At 45.5% G+C, this 23,825-nt stretch overlaps 1 protein-coding gene across 1 annotated transcript in view; it reads right to left on the bottom strand.

Annotated features, from left to right (window-relative positions):
• ADCK5 (aarF domain containing kinase 5) overlaps positions 1–23,825 on the bottom strand; it is a 380,223-nt gene that overhangs the window by 343,670 nt on the left and 12,728 nt on the right. Inside the window, exons 3-4 of the mRNA XM_053715989.1 lie at positions 23,526–23,601; positions 23,172–23,372 (exon numbers count right to left, since the gene is read on the bottom strand). Coding sequence (XP_053571964.1) covers positions 23,172–23,372; positions 23,526–23,601 — 277 coding nt within the window. The remainder of the gene's footprint in view (positions 1–23,171; positions 23,373–23,525; positions 23,602–23,825) is intronic.

Here is a 23,825-nt window from a genome sequence, read left to right as displayed (position 1 = left end):
AAACACCACATGTAGCTCCAAACATATAGGTAACCCGAGGAGACCAAAATCATTGTGCATTCAGAGACCCCCAAGCTGCACGGCCAACCTGAAAGACTAGCCTCAAGCAGGACAAACAAAAGATACCCAAAAAACAACAACAAGACCGGGACCGTTTTTTAATCCAAATAAATTGTGTGTGAAATCAGTGTACACTCCATGTAACATTGCCAGAGCAAACAGAAGAGACTCCATGGAACACAACACAGCAATCATAAGGCTAGAATCTCCATACAAAGGCTACTGAAGGGCGCAAAACAGACCGAGGATATAAACAAGCTGCTCTAGCAAAGATCGTTTCATAGAAACTAAATTTGTCTAAACATCCAAAATAAGAAACTCTTACTAAAGAACAAGAGAATTAAATTCCCAACTATACTGTTGAAAGAACAACATCAAACTAGTGGGTGAGAGATAAAGTAAAAGGATCTTAAAACCAAAATATCATCCAGGTAAATGAATACAGAAATACCGTGGGCCCCTACAGCAGAGCACCAAAACCATAAAACCTGGGAGCAGTTGTATGCTTACCTGATAAATCATTTTCCTTCCTGGCATGTAGAGTCCACGATTCCATTCATTACTGTTGGGAAATTCACCACATGACCACCAGGAGGAGGCAAAGACACCCCAGCGAGAGCTTAAGTATCCTCCCACTACCCATACTCCCCCAGACATTCAGCTGAGGGAATAAAGGAAAAGTAGGAGAATACTAGGGGTATAGAGGTGACTGAAGGTTAGAAAAAAAATAAACACTGCCGTAAAAATAAATCAGGGCGGGTTGTGGACTCTCCATGCCAGGAAAGAAAATACATTTATTAGGTAAGCATCAAATTTTGTTTTCATTCCAATGGCATGGAGAGTCCACAATTCCATTAATTACTGTTTGGAAACTAATACCCAAGCCAGACAGGACACCGAACGGACAGAGAGGGAGAACTAAAGGCCGGCGGACCTAAACTGAAAGCACCACCACTTGAAGATTCTTTCTCCCAAAGGAAGCCTCAGCTGAGACAGACAATTAAAATTTGAAAAATTAGAAAAAGTATGTAAAGACCAAGTAGCCGCTTTACAGAATTATTCTATAGATGCTTTGTTCTGAAAAAAAAAAGCAAGAAGATCCATCACGGTAGAGTGAGGAGTAATCCTCTCAGGAGGCTGCTGCCCAGCTTCCTCAAAAGCCGAATGAAAGACATTCCGCAATCAAAAGGAAAAGTAGTAGCAGTGGCTCTTTTGACACGTATGCTTACCTGCATACACCTCAAACAAGGCAGAAAACTGCCTAAAAACTCTGGTAGCCTGGAGAAAGAACTTTAAGGCAAGTACCACATCCAAGTTGAGAAGCAAATGATCCTTCTGAGAAGAAGAGTAGAACAAAAGGAAGGAGTTACGATCTCCTGATTGATATTGCAGTCAGAGACCACCCTGGGAAGAAATACCAATTTTGTGAAGAACCGCCTTATCCGCATGGAATAAGAGAAGGGGAATCACACTGGAAGACAGGCAAATCTGAAACTCTGCAAGCAGAAGAAATGGCCAACAAAAACGATTAATATCGACAGAATGCATAGGCTCAAAACGGAGCCTATTGGCCTGAACAAAAGATTGAACTTCAGAAGATTAGTTAACTTCTTGTGTAGCAAAAACTGAAAGGGCAGAAATCTGTCCCTTAAGGAAAAAGTTAACCAACTTTTCTCCAAATTCTCTTGGAGAACCAACAAAATTCAAGGAACTCGCACCATGCGCCAAGGAAACTTCAAGACTCGCACCAGGAGAGATATACCTCTTATATAAAGAACTAAGCGTTCAATCTGCACACAGACCGCTTCAGAGAATCTAGACTTAGATGAAGGAATAGACCTTGAGTAGAAGAAGGTATGTCCTCATAGGCAACCTCCACAGAGGGGAGGAGGAATATGTTGATGGGAACAGAAGAAGATTTTTCCAGAGACCAGATTCCCTGAACCTTTAGGGAACCCCAGAAGGGAGGCGTCCACAGACAATCCCCTGCAACGGTCTCAAAAGACACTTTTCTCAAGATAGATGATACTGACAAAAACTACCAGGAGAGACACTCTCGTATGGTAGTCCAGGGCGATCTGTAGGAAAAGGTTGGAAAAAAACTCAGTTCCCGAAAAAGAGCAAAAAGAATAAAGGCCCATGATAGTTACCATGAGGTCCATTCCTCCATGCATAATGCCACTGATGGGCATGCAGAAGACTGAAGCGCAAGCAAAAGGTGAAAAGTACCTGATTCGTCTTAAATCCGCCAGGAAAAGCTTCATAGATATCAAACCTTCGCTTCCTACTTGTTACAGAGGCAAAGAATGACTGGAGGAGTATGGGTAATGGAAGGATACTTAAGCTCTGGCTGGGGTGTGAAGGGAAAGAAAGAAACAAAAGAAAAGAAAAAGAAAAGAACTATTAATGGTCTTAAAGAATAGGAACATTTAAATATGTATCCTATAAATCTATAGAAACCAAAGACAGAACAGTCAGAATTAAGAGAAACTTGATCAAATAAAAAAAAGGTTTGAAAGTTCCCTGCCTCCTTATCTCAGTGCTTTTGACAGACATTTCAGGGAATTAGTGCTGACTCTTAAATAACTTCACGTGCGTGAGCACAGTGTTGTCTATATGAAACACATGAACTAAGGCCCTCTAGCTGTGAAAAACTGTCAAATGCATTCAGATTAGAGGCGGCCTTCAAGGGTTTAGAAATTAGCATATGAGCCTACCTAGGTTTAGCTTTCAACTAATAACAATAAGAATAGAAAGCAAATTTTATGATAAAAGTAAATTAGAAAGTTTGAAATTACATGTTCTATCTGAATCATGAAAGTTTAATTTGGCCTTTAATATCCCTTTAAGAGAAGAGTCCCTAAGGCACAATATCAGATGCAAGCGAAGGATACATAAACCTAATGAAATAAAACATTAACACTAACCATGACTGCACATATAACTAGCCATATTCTGACTATACAGAAGTAGCATGCACATGCACAAGGTAAGCACTGACCAGCAATGGCAGGGAATGAACCTGGGACTCGGGATCTGGCTGTGAGTCATCTGGGGACCAGTTATAACCGCTTTATAGAAGAACGCTACATAAAGACCTAATGCCCGAAGCGCCCATGACCTCCGGCTTGTAAAGCTGCTGAGCTACTTTCAGACCCTTTAGAGTCCTGAATACACAAAGACGACAAAACTTCTTATAAAAAGGGAACATAATCCACATTAACCCAAAAGCAGATAAATCCGAAACAAAGCCCTGATCATGAGACAGAAACTCACCCCTAGGAATAGACAGCAATAAATAAATGCAGGATAAGAACTGACCTTTTACTCTTACTTGAGGGGGCCTTGGTCATTTCTGGTATAGATGAGCATTTAAATGATGATTAGAACAGAAGGTTCAGAAGCCAACAACAGTATTAGGTTATAGTGCAGCAGATTACATAAAGAAGACCTGCACAATACCGCAAAAGATATAAAACAGGTGATAAACACAGCTCCATAGTAACTGAAAATCAAAAAAAGATCATCAAGTTCTCACCATAAAAAGAAATGTGAAATATACATGTAAATAAAGTCTAAAAGCAAGGGAAAAACGTATCCCTTCCAAATGCAGGCCTGTAACAGAATAGCAAGGCCAAAGAGCGCTAATCGACAACAAAAAGAAAAAAAAGCATGGGGAAAACAAACAGCGTGCTAAAGAACTAAGATCGGAACACGCATGCACCAGACACTCACTATACAGGCTCAAAAATATACGTGCACAAACCTGACTATCCGACGTGTGCAAACGGTCCGCAATGCAATAAGGAAAGCGAACACAAAATATCTATGAAAAAGATTAAAAGGAGAATACAACTTAAAAAAAAAATATTAAAAAGGAGCCATTCACTAAATAAATACATAAACACAGTCCCAAAGCTACACAGTATAATGAGGATTAGTAAATTATAGACTAATAGACTTATACAAGTGCCATAAATAAAAACAAAAAGGTTGTACTTACCCATAGGCACTGAACTACTGGAAAAAGGAAATTTATGCTTACCTGATAAATTGATTTCTTCTACAATACGAGTCCACGGATTTCATCCTTACTTGTGGGATATAATCCTCCTGCTAACAGGAAGTGGCAAAGAGCACCACAGCAGAGCTGTATATATAGCTCCTCCCTTCTCTCCACCCCCAGTCATTCGACCGAAGGTATAGGAAGAGAAAAGAAAAGCTAAAAGGTGCAGAGGTGACTGAAGTTTTGAAAACAAAAATATAATCTGTCTAATATGACAGGGAGGGCCGTGGACTCGTCGTATCGTAGAAGAAATCAATTTATCAGGTAAGCATAAATTTCCTTTTCTTCTACTAGATACGACGAGTCCACGGATTCATCCTAACTTGTGAGATACCAATACCAAAGCTTTAGGACACGGATGAAGGGAGGGACAAGGCAGGTGCTTAAACGGAAGGCACCACTGCTTGCAAAACCTTTCTCCCACAAATAGCCTCAGAAGAAGCAAAAGTATCAAATTTGGAAAATTTGGAAAAGGTATGAAGGGAGAACCAAGTCGCAGCCTTACAAATCTGTTCAACAGAAGCATCGTTTTTAAAAGCCCATGTGGAAGCCACCGCTCTAGTAGAATGAGCCGTAATTTTTTCAGGAGGCTGCTATCCAGCAGTCTCGTATGCCAAACGGATGATGCTTTTCAGCCAAAAAGAAAGAGAGGTAGCCATAGCTTTTTGACCCCTACGCTTTCCAGAATAAACAACGAATAGAGAAGATGTTTGACGGAAATCCTTGGTCGCTTGTAAGTAAAACTTTAAGGCCCGAACCACGTCCAAATTATTTAACAGACATTCCTTCTTAGAAGAAGGATTAGGACACAAGGAAAGAACAACAATTTCCTGATTAATATTCTTATTTGAAACAACCTTAGGAAGGAATCCAGGTTTAGTACGCAAAACTACCTTATCAGAATGGAATATAAGATAAGGCGAATCACATTGTAACGCAGAAAGCTCAGACACCCTTCGAGCAGAAGAGATAGCAACTAAGAACAAAACTTTCCAGGATAAAAGCTTAATATCCATGGAATGCATGGGTTCAAACGGAACCCCTTGAAGAACATTGAGAACTAAATTCAAACTCCATGGCGGAGCAACAGGTTTAAACACAGGCTTGATTCTGACTAAAGCCTGACAAAAAGACTGAACGTCTGGGACATCCGCCAGACGCTTATGTAGTAAAATTGACAAAGCAGAAAATTGTCCCTTTAAGGAACTATCTGATAATCCCTTCTCCAATCCTTCTTGGAGAAAGGACAAAATCCTAGGAATCCTAACCCTACTCCATGAGTAGCCCTTGGATTTGCACCAATAAAGATATTTACGCCATATCTTATGGTAAATTTTCCTAGTGACAGGCTTTCGAGCCTGAATCAAGGTGTCAATGACCGACTCAGAGAATTCCCGCTTAGATAAAATCAAGCGTTCAATCTCCAGGCAGTCAGCTGCAGAGAATTTAGATTTGGATGTTGGAACGGACCTTGGATGAGAAGGTCCTGTCTCAGTGGCAGTTTCCACGGTGGCAGAGATGACATGTCCACTAGAACTGGATACCAAGTCCTGCGTGGCCACGCAGGCGCTATCAGGATTACTGAAGCCCTCTCCTGTTTGATTCTTGCAATCAGACGAGGTAGGAGAGGAAATGGAGGAAACACATAAGCCAGGTTGAACGTCCAAGGTACTGCTAGAGCATCCCTTGATCTGGACCCGTAACAAGGAAGTTTGGCATTCTGACGAGATGCCATCAGATCCAATTTCGGGGTGCCCCATTGACGGATCAATGCCGCAAACACCTCCGGATGGAGCTCCCACTCCCCCGGATGAAAAGTCTGACGACTTAGAAAATCCGCTTCCCAGTTCTCCACTCCTGGGATATAAATTGCTGATAGATAGCAAGAGTGAGTCTCTGCCCATCGAATTATCTTGGAAACCTCTATCATCGCTAGAGAACTCTTTGTTCCCCCTTGATGATTGATATATGCTACAGTCGTGATATTGTCTGACTGGAATCTTATGAATTTGCCAAGGCCAACTGAGGCCACGCCTGAAGCGCATTGAATATTGCTCTCAATTCCAGAATATTGAATGGTAGAAGGGACTCCTCCTGAGTCCAAACACCCTGAGCCTTCAGGGAATTCCAGACTGCGCCCCAGCCCAAGAGGCTGGCGTCCGTCGTCACTATAACCCATGCTGGTCTGCGGAAGCACAGACCCTGGGACAGATGATCCTGTGACAACCACCAAAGAAGAGAGTCTCTGGTCTCTTGATCCAGATTTATCTGAGGAGACAAATTGGCATAATCCCCATTCCACTGTCTGAGCATGCACAGCTGCAGTGGCCTGAGATGAAAGTGTGCAAACGGAACAATGTCCATTGCCGCTACTATTAACCTAATGACCTCCATACACTGAGCCACTGATGGCCGGAGAAGGGACTGAAGCGTTCGGCAAGTATTTAGAATCTTTAACTTTCTGACCTCCGTCAGAAATATCTTCATGTCTACCGAGTCTATCAGAGTTCCCAGGAATGGAACTCTTGTCAGTGGAACTAGTGAACTCTTTTCTATATTCACCTTCCAACCGTGAGTTCTTAGAAAAGCCAACATGATGTCCGTGTGAGATTTGGCTAGATGGTAAGTTGACGCCTGAATCAAAATATCGTCCAGATAGGGCGCCACAGCTATGCCCCGCGGCCTTAGAATCGCCCTAGCACCCTAGCACCTTTGTGAAGATTCTGGGAGCTGTGGCCAACCCGAAAGGGAGGGCCACAAACTGGTAGTGTTTGTCCAGGAAGGCGAACCTGAGAAACTGGTGATGATCTTTGTGGATCGGAATGTGAAGATACGCATCCTTCAAGTCCACGGTGGTCATATATTGACCCTCCTGGATCATTGGTAAAATTGTTCGTATGGTCTCCATCTTGAACGATGGGACTCTGATAAATTTGTTTAGACATGTGAGATCTAAAATCGTTCTGAAGGTTCCCTCTTTTTTGGGAACCACGAACAGATTTGAGTAAAACCCCTGTCCCTGTTCTAGTTTTGGGACTGGACAGATTACACCCATGGTATAGAGGTCTTCTACACAGCATAAGAACGCCTCTCTTTTTGTCCGGTCTACAGACAAACGTGAAAGATGAAATCTCCCTCTTGGGAGAAAATCTTTGAATTCTAGTCGATACCCCTGGGTCACAATTTCTAATGCCCAGGGATCCTGACCGTCCCTTGCCCAAGCCTGAGCGAAGAGAGAAAGTGTGCCACCTACTAGATCCGGTCCCGGATCGGGGGCTGCCCCTTCATGCTGTCTTGGTAGCAGCAGCGGGCTTTTTAGCCTGTTTACCTTTATTCCATGTCTGGTTAGGTCTCCAGACTGACTTGGATTGTGCAAAATTCCCCTCCTGCTTTGTGGCGGAGGAGGAAGTATAAGGTCCACCTTTAAAGTTTCGAAAGGAACGAAAATCATTTTTTTGTTTAGCCCTCATTTTAACAGTCTTGTCCTGAGGAAGGGCATGACCTTTACCTCCAGTAATGTCGGAAATGATTTCATTTAGTTCAGGCCCGAATAGGGTCTTACCTTTAAAAGGAATAGCTAAAAGTTTAGATTTTGATGACACATCAGCAGACCAAGACTTAAGCCATAACGCTCTATGCGCTAAAATGGCAAAGCCTGCATTTTTAGCCGCTAATTTAGCCATTTGAAAAGCGGCATCGGTAATAAAAGAATTAGCTAGCTTGAGAGCCTTAATTCTATCCAAAATATCATCTAATGGGGTCTCAACCTTAAGAGACTCCTCTAAAGCCTCAAACCAAAAAGCTGCTGCAGTAGTCACTGGAACAATGCACGCTATAGGTTGTAGAAGAAAACCCTAATGAATAAACAATTTCTTTAAAAGACCCTCTAATTTTTATCCATAGGATCTTTGAAAGCACAACTGTCCTCAATAGGTATAGTTGTACGCTTAGCCAGGATAGAAATATCTCCCTCCACCTTAGGGACCGTCTGCCAGGAATCCCGAATGGTGTCAGATATGGGAAACATTTTCTTAAAAGTAGGAGGGGGAGAGAACGGAATGCCTGGTCTCTCCCATTCCTTAGTAACAATGTCCGAAATCCTCTTAGGGACTGGAAAAACATTAGTGTAAGTAGGGACCTCTAGATATTTATCCATCTTACACGATTTCTCTGGTGGTATTACAATAGGGTCACAATCATCCAGAGTCGTTAACACCTCCCGGAGTAACAGGCGGAGGTGTTCAAGCTTAAATTTAAAGGCCCTTACGTCCGAGTCTGTTTGAGGGAACACATTTCCTGAGTCTGAAAGCTCTCCCTCAGACAGCAATTCCCCTACCCCCAGCTCAGAACACTGTGAGGGTACATCGGAGATGGCCAATAAAGTATCAGAGGGCTCAGCATTTACTCTAATACCTGACCTACTGCGCTTACCCTGTAAACCTGGCAGTTTAGATAATACCTCTGTAAGGGTAGTAGACATAACTGCAGCCATATCTTGTAGGGTAAAAGAATTAGATGCACTAGAAGTACTTGGCGTCGTTTGAGCGGGCGTTAATAGTTGTGACACTTGGGGAGAATTGGATGGCATAACCTGATTCTCTTCAGACTGAGAATCATCCTTAGACATACTTTTATCACTTAAAATATGTTCTTTGCAATGTAAGGCCCTTTCAGTACATGAGGGACACATTTTAAGTGGGGGTTCCACTATGGCTTCTAAACACATAGAGCATTGACTTTCTTCAATGTCAGACATGTTGAACAGGCTAGTAATAACCACAAAAAGTCTTGAAAACACTTTATTTAATGAAAAAAACAACAATCAGAAAAACGGTACTGCGCCTTTAAGAGAAAAAAAAGCATACAATTTTTCCAAAACTGCTTTAAAATGTTACAACTCTCACAATTTTAGCATATATGTGTTATATCATGTACCTTAAGATTGCACCACAAGGAAGGGACAATTAACCCTCTATGTGAAAAAAAACGTTACCCAAAAACGTTATCAAAAATAGGAAAGCAACCCCCTGCACCCCTACCTGCCCTCAGGGGTCTGATAAATCACACTATCACTTTGTTAGGCTATGTGTTCAGCTTAGGCCCACCGGAGCTGGAGCTTGCTGCATTCATCTGAAAATCAACTGCGCAACTGATGCGCAAAACTAGGCCCCGCCCATCCTATACAATGTCTCTCTGCCTAGTAAAAACCGCTGTAAATCGGTATAGCAACTAGCCATGTGCGGTTGTCTGTATTCCCCATTAACACCTATAAGCCATGTGAAAACCCTCCAGTGCCATCAAACATAAAAAACGTTTCCTCATAAAAACATTGGGTTACCAGTGTCAATCATGCTGCCATTCTTTGCTGCATTTTTAGCCCATAATATACAGGTCCCAGTAATACCCCTTCATACATGTAGGATTACTGCTTACCCCTTCCCTCATGGGAACTATGTCAGCCAGTTCTGAAATACCACAGTCTCTCCAGAAATAAACGACTGAACATACCTCAATGCTTGTAGCATGAAAAACGTTCCCCACACTGGAGCTTCTCTAGTACTCCTCAGCCATTCTGTGGGAACTCCTCTGGATCTTAGTGACAACTGCTAAGATCATCAACCTCCAGGCAGAAATCTTCTTCCATCTGCTGCCTGAAGAAAAATAGCACTCACCGGTACCATTTAAAATAAAAAAGTCTTGCTTGAAGAAAATAAAAACTATCATTTTATCACCTCTTTCACTTTACCTCTTCCTATTACTAGTATAGGCAAAGAGAATGACTGGGGGTGGAGAGAAGGGAGGAGCTATATATACAGCTCTGCTGTGGTGCTCTTTGCCACTTCCAGTTAGCAGGAGGATAATGTCCCACAAGTAAGGAGGAATCCGTGGACTCGTCGTATCTAGTAGAAGAAACAGCATATAATCCAGTAGAAAGCCAAAACCAGCGCTGTTACGTAACTGTGGAAATTAAACAGGAGTATAACAATGTCCCAATAGGAGGCGACAAAAACAAGACTAGTTACTATAGAGGTGGAAGGGCATTTATGGGGTTCTTGGAGTTCTGGATATTTGCCTCCTCCTAGTGGTCAAGAAAGGTAATTCCCAGGAGTAATGGATCGTGAACTCTCACCACCTATATGAAAGAAAACAGAATTTATGCTTACCTGATAAATTTCTTTCTTTTGCGATGTACCGAGTCCACGGATTCATCCTAACTTGTGGGATATTGTCCTTCCTGACAGGAAGTAGCAAAGAGAGCACCACAGCAGAGCTGTCTATATAGCTCCCCCCTTAACTCCACCCCCCAGTCATTCGACCGAAGGCCAAGGAAGAAAGAGAGAAACTATAAGGTGCAGAGGTGACTGAAGTTTACATAAAAAAATGCTATCTGTCTTGAATAGACAGGGCGGGCCGTGGACTCGGTACATCGCAAAAGAAATAAATTTATCAGGTAAGCATAAATTCTGTTTTCTTTTGCAAGATGTTCCGAGTCCACGGATTCATCCTAACTTGTGGGATACCAATACCAAAGCTTTAGGACACGGATGAAGGGAGGGACAAGACAGGAACCTAAACGGAAGGCACCACTGCTTGCAAAACCTTTCTCCCACAAATAGCCTCAGAAGAAGCAAAAGTATCAAATTTGGAAAAGGTATGAAGCGAAGACCAAGTCGCAGCCTTACAAATCTGTTCAACAGAAGCATCATTTTTAAAAGCCCATGTGGAAGCCACCGTTCTAGTGGAGTGAGCTGTAATTCTTTCAGGAGGCTGCTGTCCAGCAGTCTCAAAAGCCAAACGGATGATGCTTTTCAGCCAAAAGGAAAGAGAGGTAGCTGTAGCCTTTTGACCTCTACGCTTTCCAGCATAGACAACAAACAAAGAAGATGATTGGCGAAAATCTTTGGTTGCCTGCGAATAAAACTTCAAGGCACGAACCACGTCCAAGTTGTGCAACAGAAGGTCCTTCTTAGAAGAAGGATTAGGACACAGAGAAGGAACAACAATTTCCTGATTGATATTCCTGTAAGAAACAACCTTAGGGAGGAACCCAGGTTTGGTACGCAAAACCACCTTATCAGCATGGAAAACAAGATAAGGCGAGTCACATTGTAATGCAGATAGTTCAGAAACTCTTCGAGCTGAAGAGAAAGCAACTAGAAACAGAACTTTCCAAGATAGAAGCTTAATATCTATGGAATGCATGGGTTCAAACGGAACCCCCTGAAGAACTTTAAGAACTAAATTGAGACTCCATGGCGGAGCAACAGGTTTACACACAGGCTTAATTCTAACTAAAGCCTGACAAAAAGCCCGAACGTCTGGGACATCTGCCAGACGCTTGTGCAAAAGAATAGACAAAGCAGATATCTGACCCTTTAAGGAACTAGCGGACAATCCTTTCTCCAATCCTTCTTGGAGAAAAGACAAAATCCTAGGAATCCTGATCTTACTCCATGAGTAGCCTTTGGATTCACACCAAAAAAGATATTTACGCCATATCTTATGATAGATCTTCCTGGTGACAGGCTTTCGAGCCTGAATCAAGGTATCTATGACCGACTCAGAGAAACCCTGCTTTGATAAAATCAAGCGTTCAATCTCCAAGCAGTCAGTTGCAGAGAAATTAGATTTGGATGCTTGAATGGACCTTGAATCAAAAGGTCCCGTCTCAGTGGCAGAGTCCATGGTGGCAGAGATGACATGTCCACCAGGTCTGCATACCAAGTCCTGCGTCGCCACGTAGGCGCTATCAAAATTACCAAAGCTCTCTCCTGTTTGATTCTGGCAATCAGACACGGAAGGAGAGGGAATGGTGGAAACACATAAGCCAGGTTGAATGACCAGGGTACTGCTAGAGCATCTATCAGTACTGCCTGAGGATCCCTTGACCTGGATCCGTAACGAGGAAGTTTGGCATTCTGACGAGACGCAATCAGATCCAATTCTGGTGTGCCCCATAGCTGAACCAGTTGAGCAAACACCTCTGACGACTTAGAAAATCTGCCTCCCAGTTCTCCACCCCTGGGATATAGATCGCCGATAGATGGCAAGAGTGAGTCTCTGCCCATCGGATTATCCTGGAAACTTCTATCATCGCCAAGGAACTCCTTGTCCCCCCCTGATGATTGATATAAGCTACAGTCGTGATGTTGTCCGACTGAAACCTGATGAATCCGGCCGAAGCCAGCTGAGGCCACGCCTGAAGAGCATTGAATATCGCTCTTAATTCCAGAATATTTATCGGTAGGAGGGCCTCCTCCTGAGTCCACAAACCCTGTGCTTTCAGGGAATTCCAGACTGCACCCCAGCCCAGTAGGCTGGCGTCCGTCATCACAATAACCCACGCTGGTCTGCGGAAACACATTCCCCTGGACAGGTGATCCTGTGACAACCACCAAAGAAGAGAGTCTCTGGTCTCTTGATCCAGATTTATCTGAGGAGATACATCTGCATAATCCCCATTCCACTGTTTGAGCATGCAAAGTTGCAGTGGTCTGAGATGCAAGCGAGCAAATGGAACTATGTCCATTGCCGCTACCATAAGTCCGATTACCTCCATACACTGAGCCACTGACGGCAGAGGAATGGAATGAAGAGCTCGGCAGGTGGTTAAAATCTTTGATTTCCTGACCTCCATCAGAAATATTTTCATGCCCACCGAATCTATCAGAGTTCCCAGGAATGGAACTCTTGTGAGAGAGGAATAAGAGAACTCTTTTTCACGTTCACCTTCCACCCATGAGATCTTAGAAAGGCCAACACTAAGTCTGTGTGAGACTTGGCAAGTTGGAAAGTCGACGCTTGAATTAAGATGTCGTCTAGATAAGGCGCCACTGCTATGCCCCTCGGCCTTAGGACCGCCAGATGGGTCCCTAGCACCTTTGTGAAGATTCTTGGCGCCGTGGCCAAACCGAAGGAACTGGTGATGATCTTTGTGGATAGGAATGTGTAGATACGCATCCTTTAGATCCACGGTAGTCATATATTGACCCTCCTGGATCATTGGTAAAATAGTCCGAATGGTCTCCATCTTGAAGGATGGAACTCTTAGGAATTGGTTTAGGATCTTGAGATCTAGAATTGGTCTGAAGGTTCCCTCTTTTTTGGGAACCACAAACAGTTTGGAGTAGAAACCTTGCCCCTGTTCTGTTTTTGGAACTGGGCAGATAACTCCCATGGTAAAAAGGTCTTCTACACAGCGTAAGAACGCCTCTCTTTTTGTCTGGTTTACCCTTGGAGGAGAATCTTTGAAATCTAGGAGATACCCCTGGGTTACAATTTCTACGGCCCAGGAGTCCTGAACGTCTCTTGCCCAGGCCTGAGCAAAGAGAGAAAGTCTGCCCCCTACTTGATCCGGTCCCAGATCGAGGGCTACCCCTTCATGCTGTCTTAGTGGCAGCAGCAGGCTTTTTGGCCTGTTTACCTTGTTCCAAGCCTGGTTAGGTCTCCAGGTTGGCTTGGATTGAACAAAGTTCCCCTCTTGCTTTGCAGCAGGGGAAGAGGAAGCGGGACCACCCTTGAAGTTTTGAAAGGAACGAAAATTATTTTGTTTGGTCCCTGTCTTATTTGACTTATCTTGAGGGAGGGCATAACCCTTCCCTCCATTGATGTCTGAAATGATCTCTTTCAGTGCAGGCCCGAATAGGGTCTTACCTTTGAAAGGGATGGTCAAAAGCTTAGATTTAGAAGACACATCAGCTGACCAGGACTTAAGCCATAACGCTCTTCGCGCTAAAATGGCAAAACCTGAATTCTTTGCCGCTAACTTAGAAAGATGAAAAGTGGCGTCTGTAATAAAAGAATTAGCCAACTGAAGGGCCTCAATTCTGTCCAAAATATCATCTAGTGGGGTCTCCATCTGAAGAGCCTCTTCTAGAGCCTAAAACCAAAAAGCAGCTGCAGTGGTTACCGGAACAATGCACGCTATAGGTTGAAGAAAACCCTGATGAACAAAAATTTTCTTTAGGAGACCCTCTAACTTTTTATCCATAGGATCAATGAAAGCACAACTGTCTTCAATAGGTATAGTTGTACGCTTAGCCAGAGTAGAAATAGCTCCCTCCACCTTAGGGACCGTCTGCCATGAGTCCTTTATGGTGTCAGAAATGGGGAACATTTTCTTAAAAACAGGAGGGGGAGCGAACGGAATACCTGGTCTATCCCACTCCTTAGTAACAATGTCCAAAATCCTCTTAGGGACCGGAAAAACATCAGTGTAAACAGGAACCTCTAAATATTTGTCCATTTTACACAATTTCTCTGGAAAGACAATAGGGTCACAATCATCCAGAGTAGCTAAAACCTCCCTGAGCAATAAACAGAGGTGCTCTAGCTTAAATTTAAATGCCGTCATATCTGAATCTGTCTGAGGGAACATCTTTCCTGAATCAGAAATCTCTCCCTCAGACAGCAAATCCCTCATCCCTACCTCAGAACATTGTGAGGGAATATCGGATACGGATACTAAAGCGTCAGAAGGCTCAGCATTTGTTCTTAACCCAGAGCTACTGCGCTTCCCTTGCAACCCTGGCAGTTTAGATAAAACCTCTGTGAGGGTAGTATTCATAACTGAAGCCATATCTTGCAAGGTGAAATAATTAGACGCACTAGAAGTACTTGGCGTCGCTTGTGCGGGCGTAACTGGTTGTGACACTTGGGGAGAACTAGATGGCGAAACCTGATTTACTTCTGTCTGAGAATCATTTAATGCCAAATTCTTATAAGTCAAAATATGCTGTTTGCAATTTATAGACAGCATATCAGTACAATTGGGACACATTCTTACTAAGCTTTAGAAGGATTGCACCACAAGTAAAAAAGCAATAGACCCCCAAATGAAAAATACGGATTGATAAGTGTCTAAAACAGGTTAAAACCCCCTAAAGCACCTTGCCACAGCTCTGCTGTGGCCCTACCTGCCCTTAGGAAGCGATAATATGGGGTTTAAAGCTTCAATTAGTCCCTCAGAAGACTATCAGGACCTCAGGAGAAGTTGCTTGCTGCTTGTAAATGTAGGCCCCACCCACCTCACTCGATGTTGCTGGGGCCTACACAAAACTAAAAATCCTGCCTGAAAGCCATGTGGGTTATAAACAACCCCAAAGAACCCTCAATCAAATGTCCCATAAAACAGAAAACGTTACTCCCAGACACAAAAACGTTTGTCCCAATTTCTCATAACAAACTTAGTGCCCACAAAAAATTAACCCTTTATGCAAGCTAGTAAAAACCTCTCATAACACTAGGACTACTGCTTACCCTTCCCCTAATGGGGACACTGTCAGCCTTTCTGAGTTAACACAGTCTCTGCAGAAAATATGACTGAACATACCTCATTGCTGTATAGCAAGAAACCGTTCCTCACACTGAAGTTTTCCTGTACTCTGTGGGAACAGCAGTGGACCTTAGTTACAAATGCTAAGATCATCATCCTCCAGGCAGAAATATTCATCTATGTCCTGCCTGAGAGTAAATAGTACAACACCGGTACCATTCAAAAATAACAAACACTTGATTGAAGATAAAATAAAACTAACAGTTTAACACCTCTTCTCTTTACTCTTCCTGCTTAGAGCCAGCAAAGAGAATGACTGGGGGGTGGAGTTAAGGGGGGAGCTATATAGACAGCTCTGTTGTAGCGCTCTCTTTGCTACTTCCTGTCAGGAAGGACAATATCCCACAAGTTAGGATGAATCCGTGGACTCTGTACATCTTGCAAAAGAAAATGGCTGTATTAAGTGTCCCCTGGCTACGATGTTCTAAACTATATGTACCTACTAATAGGCTGTAGGCTATGTGAGTAACAAAACATATAACCTTATCACTTACCTGAACAGCACCCACACTACTGGACTTAGCATCTGCAGAAAAGTCTGCTTCCGGTAGATATCCAGAGCTGTACGCGTGACAGCAGAGGATCTATGTGTTTGGAGTATAAAGATAATCCAACAGGAGATGGCTAAGGGACTGGTCCCTGTGATACAGACTGGAAATAACTCCTCACTGGGTGTGTGACGGACCTCTCAGTACCCGGCCTGGGTATGTCCGCCTGTTCAGCTTCCCTAAAGCTGGAGCCACCAGTAAACTGCAAAAATACCCCTATAATCAGACAAGACTGATTTTGGAGTATAACATGAATGACACTTTATTGAAAGAGACAGAGACATTTTATACATTTTCAAGGAACAATCCACCTTCAATTGGGTAATCAATCAACAGGGAGCCAAAGGGGAGGGCTATTAACTCAGATACGGTTGGCCGGACTCTAGCCATGTAGGCTCTCTGTGAAGGTAGTAAGATTAGTGGCGCCTGAGAGTCTGAGCAAGTTTTATGGATAGGGGAGGAGACATCCAGATGTGGTCTGGAGGTGAGCCTCAGCAAAATCCCTCCCCCCCAACATTCTTGATAGTCCTATTGCCCTCAGTTCATCACAATACTCCCCCCCCCCCCCTGTTCCATAGTCCGGCAGACCTGGCTTAATCCACACGGGTCAGCTTGGGGATGTCCGGGAGTAAAGGACTATTATAAATCTTTTTGCCGGGAAAGGTCATCAGCATTCCAATTTTGCTTTTCCCGGCCGATATTGTACCGTAAAGTTTTAGGGTTGCAGGGCAAGGCTCCAGTGCAGTAAGCTCCCATTGCCCCCTGAAACTCGGTTGAGCCAAATGAGGGGGTTGTGGTCAGTGAGCACCATAAAGGATCTTCCATAAAGATACGGTTGTAATTTCTTCAAGGCCCACACCAGCACCAAACACTCCTCTATAGCCGCATACCCCACTTCCCTGGGTTGCAGCTTGTGACTGATGTAGGCTACCGGGTGCTCACTGCCGTCTGCTTCGACCTGGCTCAGAACTGCTCCCAACCCGAAAGTAGAGGCATCTGTGTGGACACAAAACTGGCGGACGTAAGGGCATTTTTGACGTGTTGAAAGGCAGTTTCGCACTCTGGGGACCACAGGGCCTGTCGGGGAAGGTTTTTCTTTGTCAGGTCAGTAAGGGGCTTAGCTATCGTACTGTAGTCAGGGACAAATCTCTGGTAATACCCTGCCATTCCGAGGAAAGCCAAGACCTGGGTTTTTGTCCTGGGAGTGGGCCACTGGGCAACAGCCTCAACCTTAGCAGGTTCGGGTCGCTGTCGCCTAAAAGCCCACTCAATGCCTGAGATACTGGACCTCAGACATCTCTATGCTACATTTTCCAACTTTAAAGTCAGTCCCACAGCTCTAATGCGGTCCAGCACGGTACCTAGGAGCAGCAGGTGTTCCTCCCAGGTATCGCTGTAGATCGCAATGTCATCCAGATATGCACAGGCATAGTCCTGGAGGCCATCAAGGAGTCGATGCACCATCCACTGGAACGTTGCCGGAGCGTTCTTCATCCCAAAACAGCATGACCGTAAAATGGTAAAGGCCAAATGGGGTGATGAACGCTGACTTCGGAATCACTTCCGTGTCCAGCGGAATTTGCCAGTAACCCTTGCATAGGTCAAGGGTGGTCAGAAAGTTTCCCAGAGCGATGTGGTCTAATAGTTCATCCACTCAGGGCATCGGGTACGCGTCAGTCGTGGTGCGGTTATTAATTCTTCTGTAATCTATGCAAAAGCGGGTTGTACTATCCCACTTTGGCACTAACACTACTGGGGAGGCCCAGGGAATATTGGACAGCTCGCTGACTCTTTGATCGAGCATCTCCCTGATCTCTTACTTCATCCCATCTCTAACTGCCTCAAGTATCCGGTAAGATGCCAGCCACAGCAGCAGTTGTCCTGAAGTCTCCCCCACGGTGCACTGCCATGGTACTGTACCCATGGGTCATTGGAGAACATCTTATGATGCTGGCTAAGGGTCCTCCTGACCTGCTCCTTCTGTAAGATCCCTAACTGCTCATCTAATCTCACTGCCTCTATTCCAACATCATCCCTAGCCTGCCCTGGCAACTCCGGCAGGGGAAGGTTCTCTGAGTCTTCCCCGGCAGGAGCGCATCTAGCAGCTACCTCTTCCGACCTTCCCTAGTACGCTTTGAGCATATTCACATGGAAGGTCCGCTGGACATTCTTTCATCGGAACACTTAGCTACCAGGTAGGTAGTGTCGGAGTTGTTTCACCACTTTTTAAGGTACTTGCCAGGAGGCCTGTAACTTGTCTGCCTTGGTTGGCTTCAGGACAAGAACTTTCTGTCCCACAGCCAAGGTACGGTTGTACCACCGTTTCTGCCATCCTTGCGTGTACTGAAGGTTCTCCCGGACAGTGTCCACAAGTTCTTTCAGCCGGTCCCTCAAAGCTAGCACATGCCCTACGATAGAGGCCCCCCCTTTCCTCCCCTCTGGGCTCTAAGTAAGTCTAGTAACCCCCTCACCCTTCTTCTAAGAGGTTGCAAATGTCCGAAGCAATTGCTTCAGAGTTCCGTTGAACCTTTCACACAGTCCATTTGTCTGGGGGTGAAAAGGAGAGCTTTGCAGAGGTTTTATCCCATATAGTTTCCAGAGTTGCTGGGTCAGTTCAGCAGTAAACTGAGTCCCCTGGTCCGAGAGTATCTCCTGAGGGAAACCCACCCTGGCAAAGATCCATATCATATCACTGTCTCTGCATGGATATTTGTCAGGGGGGATTGCCTACGGGTATCATAATCTACCACGGTTAAAATGTATCTCTTACCAGAGGGACTGGGGAGAGGCATGGGGTCCAATTAGGTCTACAGCAATCCAGCTAAACGGCTTAGATAGTAATCGGTAGGGGATACAGGGAAGCCTTGGAGCAGTCACCCTTTTTGTCCACCCGCTGACAGGTATTGCACATCTTACAGTAGTGTCTGATGTCCCCCCATGATCCCGAGCCAGAAAAACAGCTGGGTAAGGCAATGGTAGGTCTTGGTCACTCCAAAGTGACCGGCTAGGGGAATATCATGCCCAACGCTAAGTAGGTGACACTGATAATTCTGCAGCACCATCAGCTGTCGCTTGGGCACAGGGTGGGGGGACCTTCCCATCAGTGACCTGGTACAGCAATCCTTTCACCCACTCTACTCTCTCTCCCTCCAAACCTCCAGGGTCAGTCCCTGCTCTAACACTGTAACTGGCCAGTGTAGGGTCAGTCAGGGTGTCTTTGGCAAACTGAGCAGTGGAAGTCCAAGGAAAAGGGTCGGGGCTGGTTTGGCAGAGTCTGCCCTTACCTGGGTCCCGTCTTTGAGTGTTAGCTCTGCCCGCCTCGCCAGCTGCCGGGTGGTTACGGCACAAGTTTCAGTTACCATCCAACTGGAATAATGAGGAAAGGCGGCCTAGGTCGTTTTTGAGTAATATACATGCTGGCAGCTCCCACATTACCCGAACTTCCACATCCTGGGCACCCGCGCCCCAATCTAAGTAGACGCAGGCTGTGGGGAAGCGTAGGATCTTGCCTCCGGCTTCTTGGACTGCGATTGCTCGTCCAGTGTGGTCCACTTGGGGCTGTACCAGGGTGATGGTGGCACCACTGTCTTGTAACCCCTGGGTGTGTCGGCTGTTCACCCTCACCTCTTGTCAGTGGTGATGCCTGTTTTCCAATGCTGCAGCTTGAACCGGATCGACCTCAAGAAGAACTCCAAATTCTTCTTCGCCCCCGGGACCTGCAGGGTGAACCCCTCAATAACTATGCAATGGGCTGCCGCTCTGGATGCGGCTTGGTTCCAGAGGTGCTGCAGGACGCCTCTGGGGCAATTATTGCTGATGTGCAGCACTTGGTTTCAGCCAAAACACTGGTGTACCGGCTTACGGAGCAAAGGAGCTGAGGGGGATGGAAAGGCTGGGTGGGAACTGGTGGCCACATTGTGGAAGGCAAGGGACGGGTCACGGCTGGACTGCTGGATCTCAGGGGAGGACGGACCTATGGGCGATGCGTCCTCCATGCATCCACATATTGGTCTACCAAGACTGCTGCCTGATCCTCCGTTAGCGGTTTGCGATCCCTAACCCAGTCACGAAGCTCCAGGGGTGTCCGTTAGTAGAACTGCTCCAGCAAGATTAGTTGTCCCACCTCTGCCAAGGTAGCTGCTTGACTCCCAGAGAACCAGGCATCCACAAACCGGGACATCTGGTGCGCCAATTCAGTGTAGGGTTGTCCCTCGGAGCCCACAGAACTTAAGCCTATGGGACTCTGGGGTAATATCATACAGGGCCAGCAATCTCTCCTTGACTCGGTCATAATCTTTTTGATCTTCCGCTGGAATAGTTTCAAAAGCATCTAGAGATCTTCCAGACAAGTTGCTGAGGAGGAGGGTCACCCAGTCCCCCTCATCGATCCCCTGCAGGTCACACTGTGTCTTAAAGACCTGCAGGTATCGGTCTATCTCCTCCTGGCCATCCTGGATGGAATGGAAAGCGGCATAGGGCAACTTCTTTCTTCTTCTCCTGTCTACATGTGCCAGTTCTTCATTGACCTGTTGGGCTTTGTCAGGGAATGTGTGTGACTTGTACTGTATCTTTAAGTTTGACTGCTACTCAGCACTATTTAAGGCTCCTCCTCATTCTACTCCCTGCTTGGTAATTTGTCTCACTGGGTATTCCCTACTTCTTACAAAGAGACCTAGCCTTTCCCTGCTCACAAGCTTGGATTCTCGTTTACCTTTGTCCTTGAGTTCCAGTGTCCTCTGTGTAGGATATCTTCAATTGCCTTCCTGCAAAGGATTCCACTAACCGCAGCTCCACCGGAACCAAAAATCCGGTCTCTGTTTCTGAGCCTCTGCTACACCGGGTGCGTGTGACGTCACACTCGGCTTCTCCTTGGCACATGCAGCGTGTGCAGCACTCAGTCTGTGTTACCAGCTGAGTCACGCTCCTACATCAGGTCAGACGGTCCCGCTCTGCAACCTATACATTTCGGTCTGTATATTTTATATCTACTTTATCTGGATAATAATGTATTTGCCTCAACTTCGTTGGTAAAACCTTCTTATGTGCTTAAGGACTGGTTGGCCCAGAATGCATCTTCTCTCAATACTAACTGTGTTACTACAATCCATGTTGTGCAACATATTCTAGCAATCTCAGCTGTCACCAACTCCTGCTATTTTCTATACTGACAGCTACAATACGTGTTCCTGTTCCTGTGAGTGATTTAACTCATTCATTACTCACTCATTGCCATATACTCAGAATATATACTTGCACATTTACAACACTCATGTTATCAAACCTATACTAGAGGGTTCTTTACACTGCACTTGGATCTGATTTCCTGTGCCTTTTGCTACACCTTTAAAGGCTGTGTGTGTGTGAGAGTAAGTGCTACACTGTATATATTTGACCTGTCTGGGATGGATGTATGAAACTCTTAGCTCATTTTTCTACCTGTTATCAATTACAGTACCTTACTAATAAGTATTCAGCTGTGGCTGTTAATATACTATCAAGATATATTTTGTTGCGTGACGTCTCCGTTTCACTCTGTACCCTACAGTAGTGACCCTCAGTACGATGAGCATAACAGGATTCCTATAGTTAAATCTGTGTGAATCCGCGGTTTGGTGTGAGGCTGAGTGGTCCTACATAATAGGATATCAGGTACTGAACACTTTAATCTCTGTTCTTACATATAGCACATATCATCACAGGCTTCTAGTATCCGCAACCGGCTTGCATCTGCGATGATTTGGGTGATCATCTCTGGAGAGGTGGTGGTGCCGTATAGAGCTAACCGTCACTGAATGTCCTTCTAGAGATCGGTCAGCTCGGCATCCCTCACCTCTGGCTCCCAGAGCTGTGTTTTGCTCTCTGTCACCCTCCATGAGCTCTGATATCAGGACAGCCTTTGTTTTTTCCTCTGGCGGACTGTCCTAGCACTTCAAACAGGTCTTTTAGGGTAGTTCGCTTAAGGAGGCTATAGCGACTCTCCATCCGATGTAGATACCGGTGGTGGTTTGGACGCTCCAGTACAAAAAAGCAAATCCCACCACTGCCACCAATGTGACAGCCCTCTCGGTACCCGGCCTAGGTATGTCCGCCTGTTCAGCTTCCCTAAAGCTGGAGCCACCAGTTAACGGCAAAAATACCCCAATAATCAGACAAGACTGATTTTGGAGTATAACATGAATGACACTTTATTGAAAGAGAGACAGACATTTTATACATTTTCAAGAGGCAATCCCCCCTTCAATTGGGTAATCAATCAACAGGAGGCCAAGGGGGAGGGCTATTAACTCAGATACGGTTGGCCGGACTCACCTCACTATCGCACACCAAGCGTGCCCTCACCTCACTGTCGCGCACACCAAGCGTGCCCTCACCTCACTGTCACACATACCAAGCGTGCCCTCTACCCCACTGTCACATACCAAGCGTGCCCTCTACCCCACTGTAACACACCAAGCGTGCCCTCTACCTCACTGTAACACACCAAGCGTGCCCTCTACCTCACTGTAACACACACCAAGCGTGCCCTCTACCTCACTGTAACACACACCAAGCGTGCCCTCTACCTCACTACCACACACACCAAGCGTGCCCTCTACCCCACTGTCACATACCAAGCGTGCCCTCTACCCCACTGTCACATACCAAGCGTGCCCTCTACCCCACTGTCACATACCAAGCGTGCCCTCTACCCCACTGTCACATACCAAGCGTGCCCTCTACCTCACTGTAACACACACCAAGCATGCCCTCTACCTCACTGTAACACACACCAAGCGTTCCCTCTACCTCACTACCACACACACCAAGCGTGCCCTCTACCTCACTGTAACACACACCAAGCGTGCCCTCTACCTCACTGTAACACACACCAAGCGTGCCCTCTACCCCACTGTCACACATACCAAGCGTGCCCTCTACCTCACTGTAGCACACACCAAGCGTGCCCTCTACCCCACTGTCACATACAAAGCGTGCCCTCTACCTCACTGTCACACACACCAAGTGTGCCCTCTACCTCACTGTCACACACACCAAGCGTGCCCTCTACCTCACTGCCACACACACCAAGCGTGCCCTCTACCTCACTGCCACACACCAAGTGTACACTCTAACAGGCATGTGCGCCACACACGTCACTGGCACAAGACTGCTCCCAGCTCACCTCATTTGGACGACGTGGAAGTGCTCGGTCCTCCAGCACCCGTAGAGTATTTGTGTACTCAGTGGGCAGCAAATGGTTGAATGCGCACAGCCCTTGCCCCAATTTTATGTAGAGTCCTCCATTCTGCACAGCCCCCTCCACTAATCTGTCTGCAGCGCGCTGGTGACATTGTGACATCACGGATGCAAACAGAGGACTGTTCTAGTACAGCAAGAGAAAGGCGACAATGTCAGATCCATAACCACAAGAATATTCTTACATTAAAGAGAAAATCATTCCCAAAAGCTAAAATAAACCTCACAGCCAAGAAGGATCAAGGATATCTCTCACTGCACATCACTCATTCAAACTCACCTCTTCCTCCCCACGCAGCGTCACATGACTCGTCCACCAATAATCCACCGAGATCCGAGACCCAATCATCAGAGACCTAGTGGGTGAGAAAATGTTATAGGACAGACTGTGTGACACACGAACATCCTGTGCGTTCTGTAACTCTACATGGGGCCTGTGTACAAGGATGTGTCCCATGCTGTGTGAGTTTAACAAAAATGGAAGGAATCAGCGCTAATTTCTACCAATGCCAAGTATAGGAAGGGCCCCTCTCAAAGGACCCCAAAGGGAACAGGATTTTCAAAAGATGGCATACTGGCG

The sequence above is a fragment of the Bombina bombina genome, chromosome 5 (genome assembly GCF_027579735.1).
Source record: "Bombina bombina isolate aBomBom1 chromosome 5, aBomBom1.pri, whole genome shotgun sequence".
Classification (NCBI taxonomy): Eukaryota; Metazoa; Chordata; class Amphibia; order Anura; family Bombinatoridae; genus Bombina; species Bombina bombina.
Note: the sequence above shows the minus strand (reverse complement) of the source record. Positions and strands in the feature narration are given on the sequence as shown.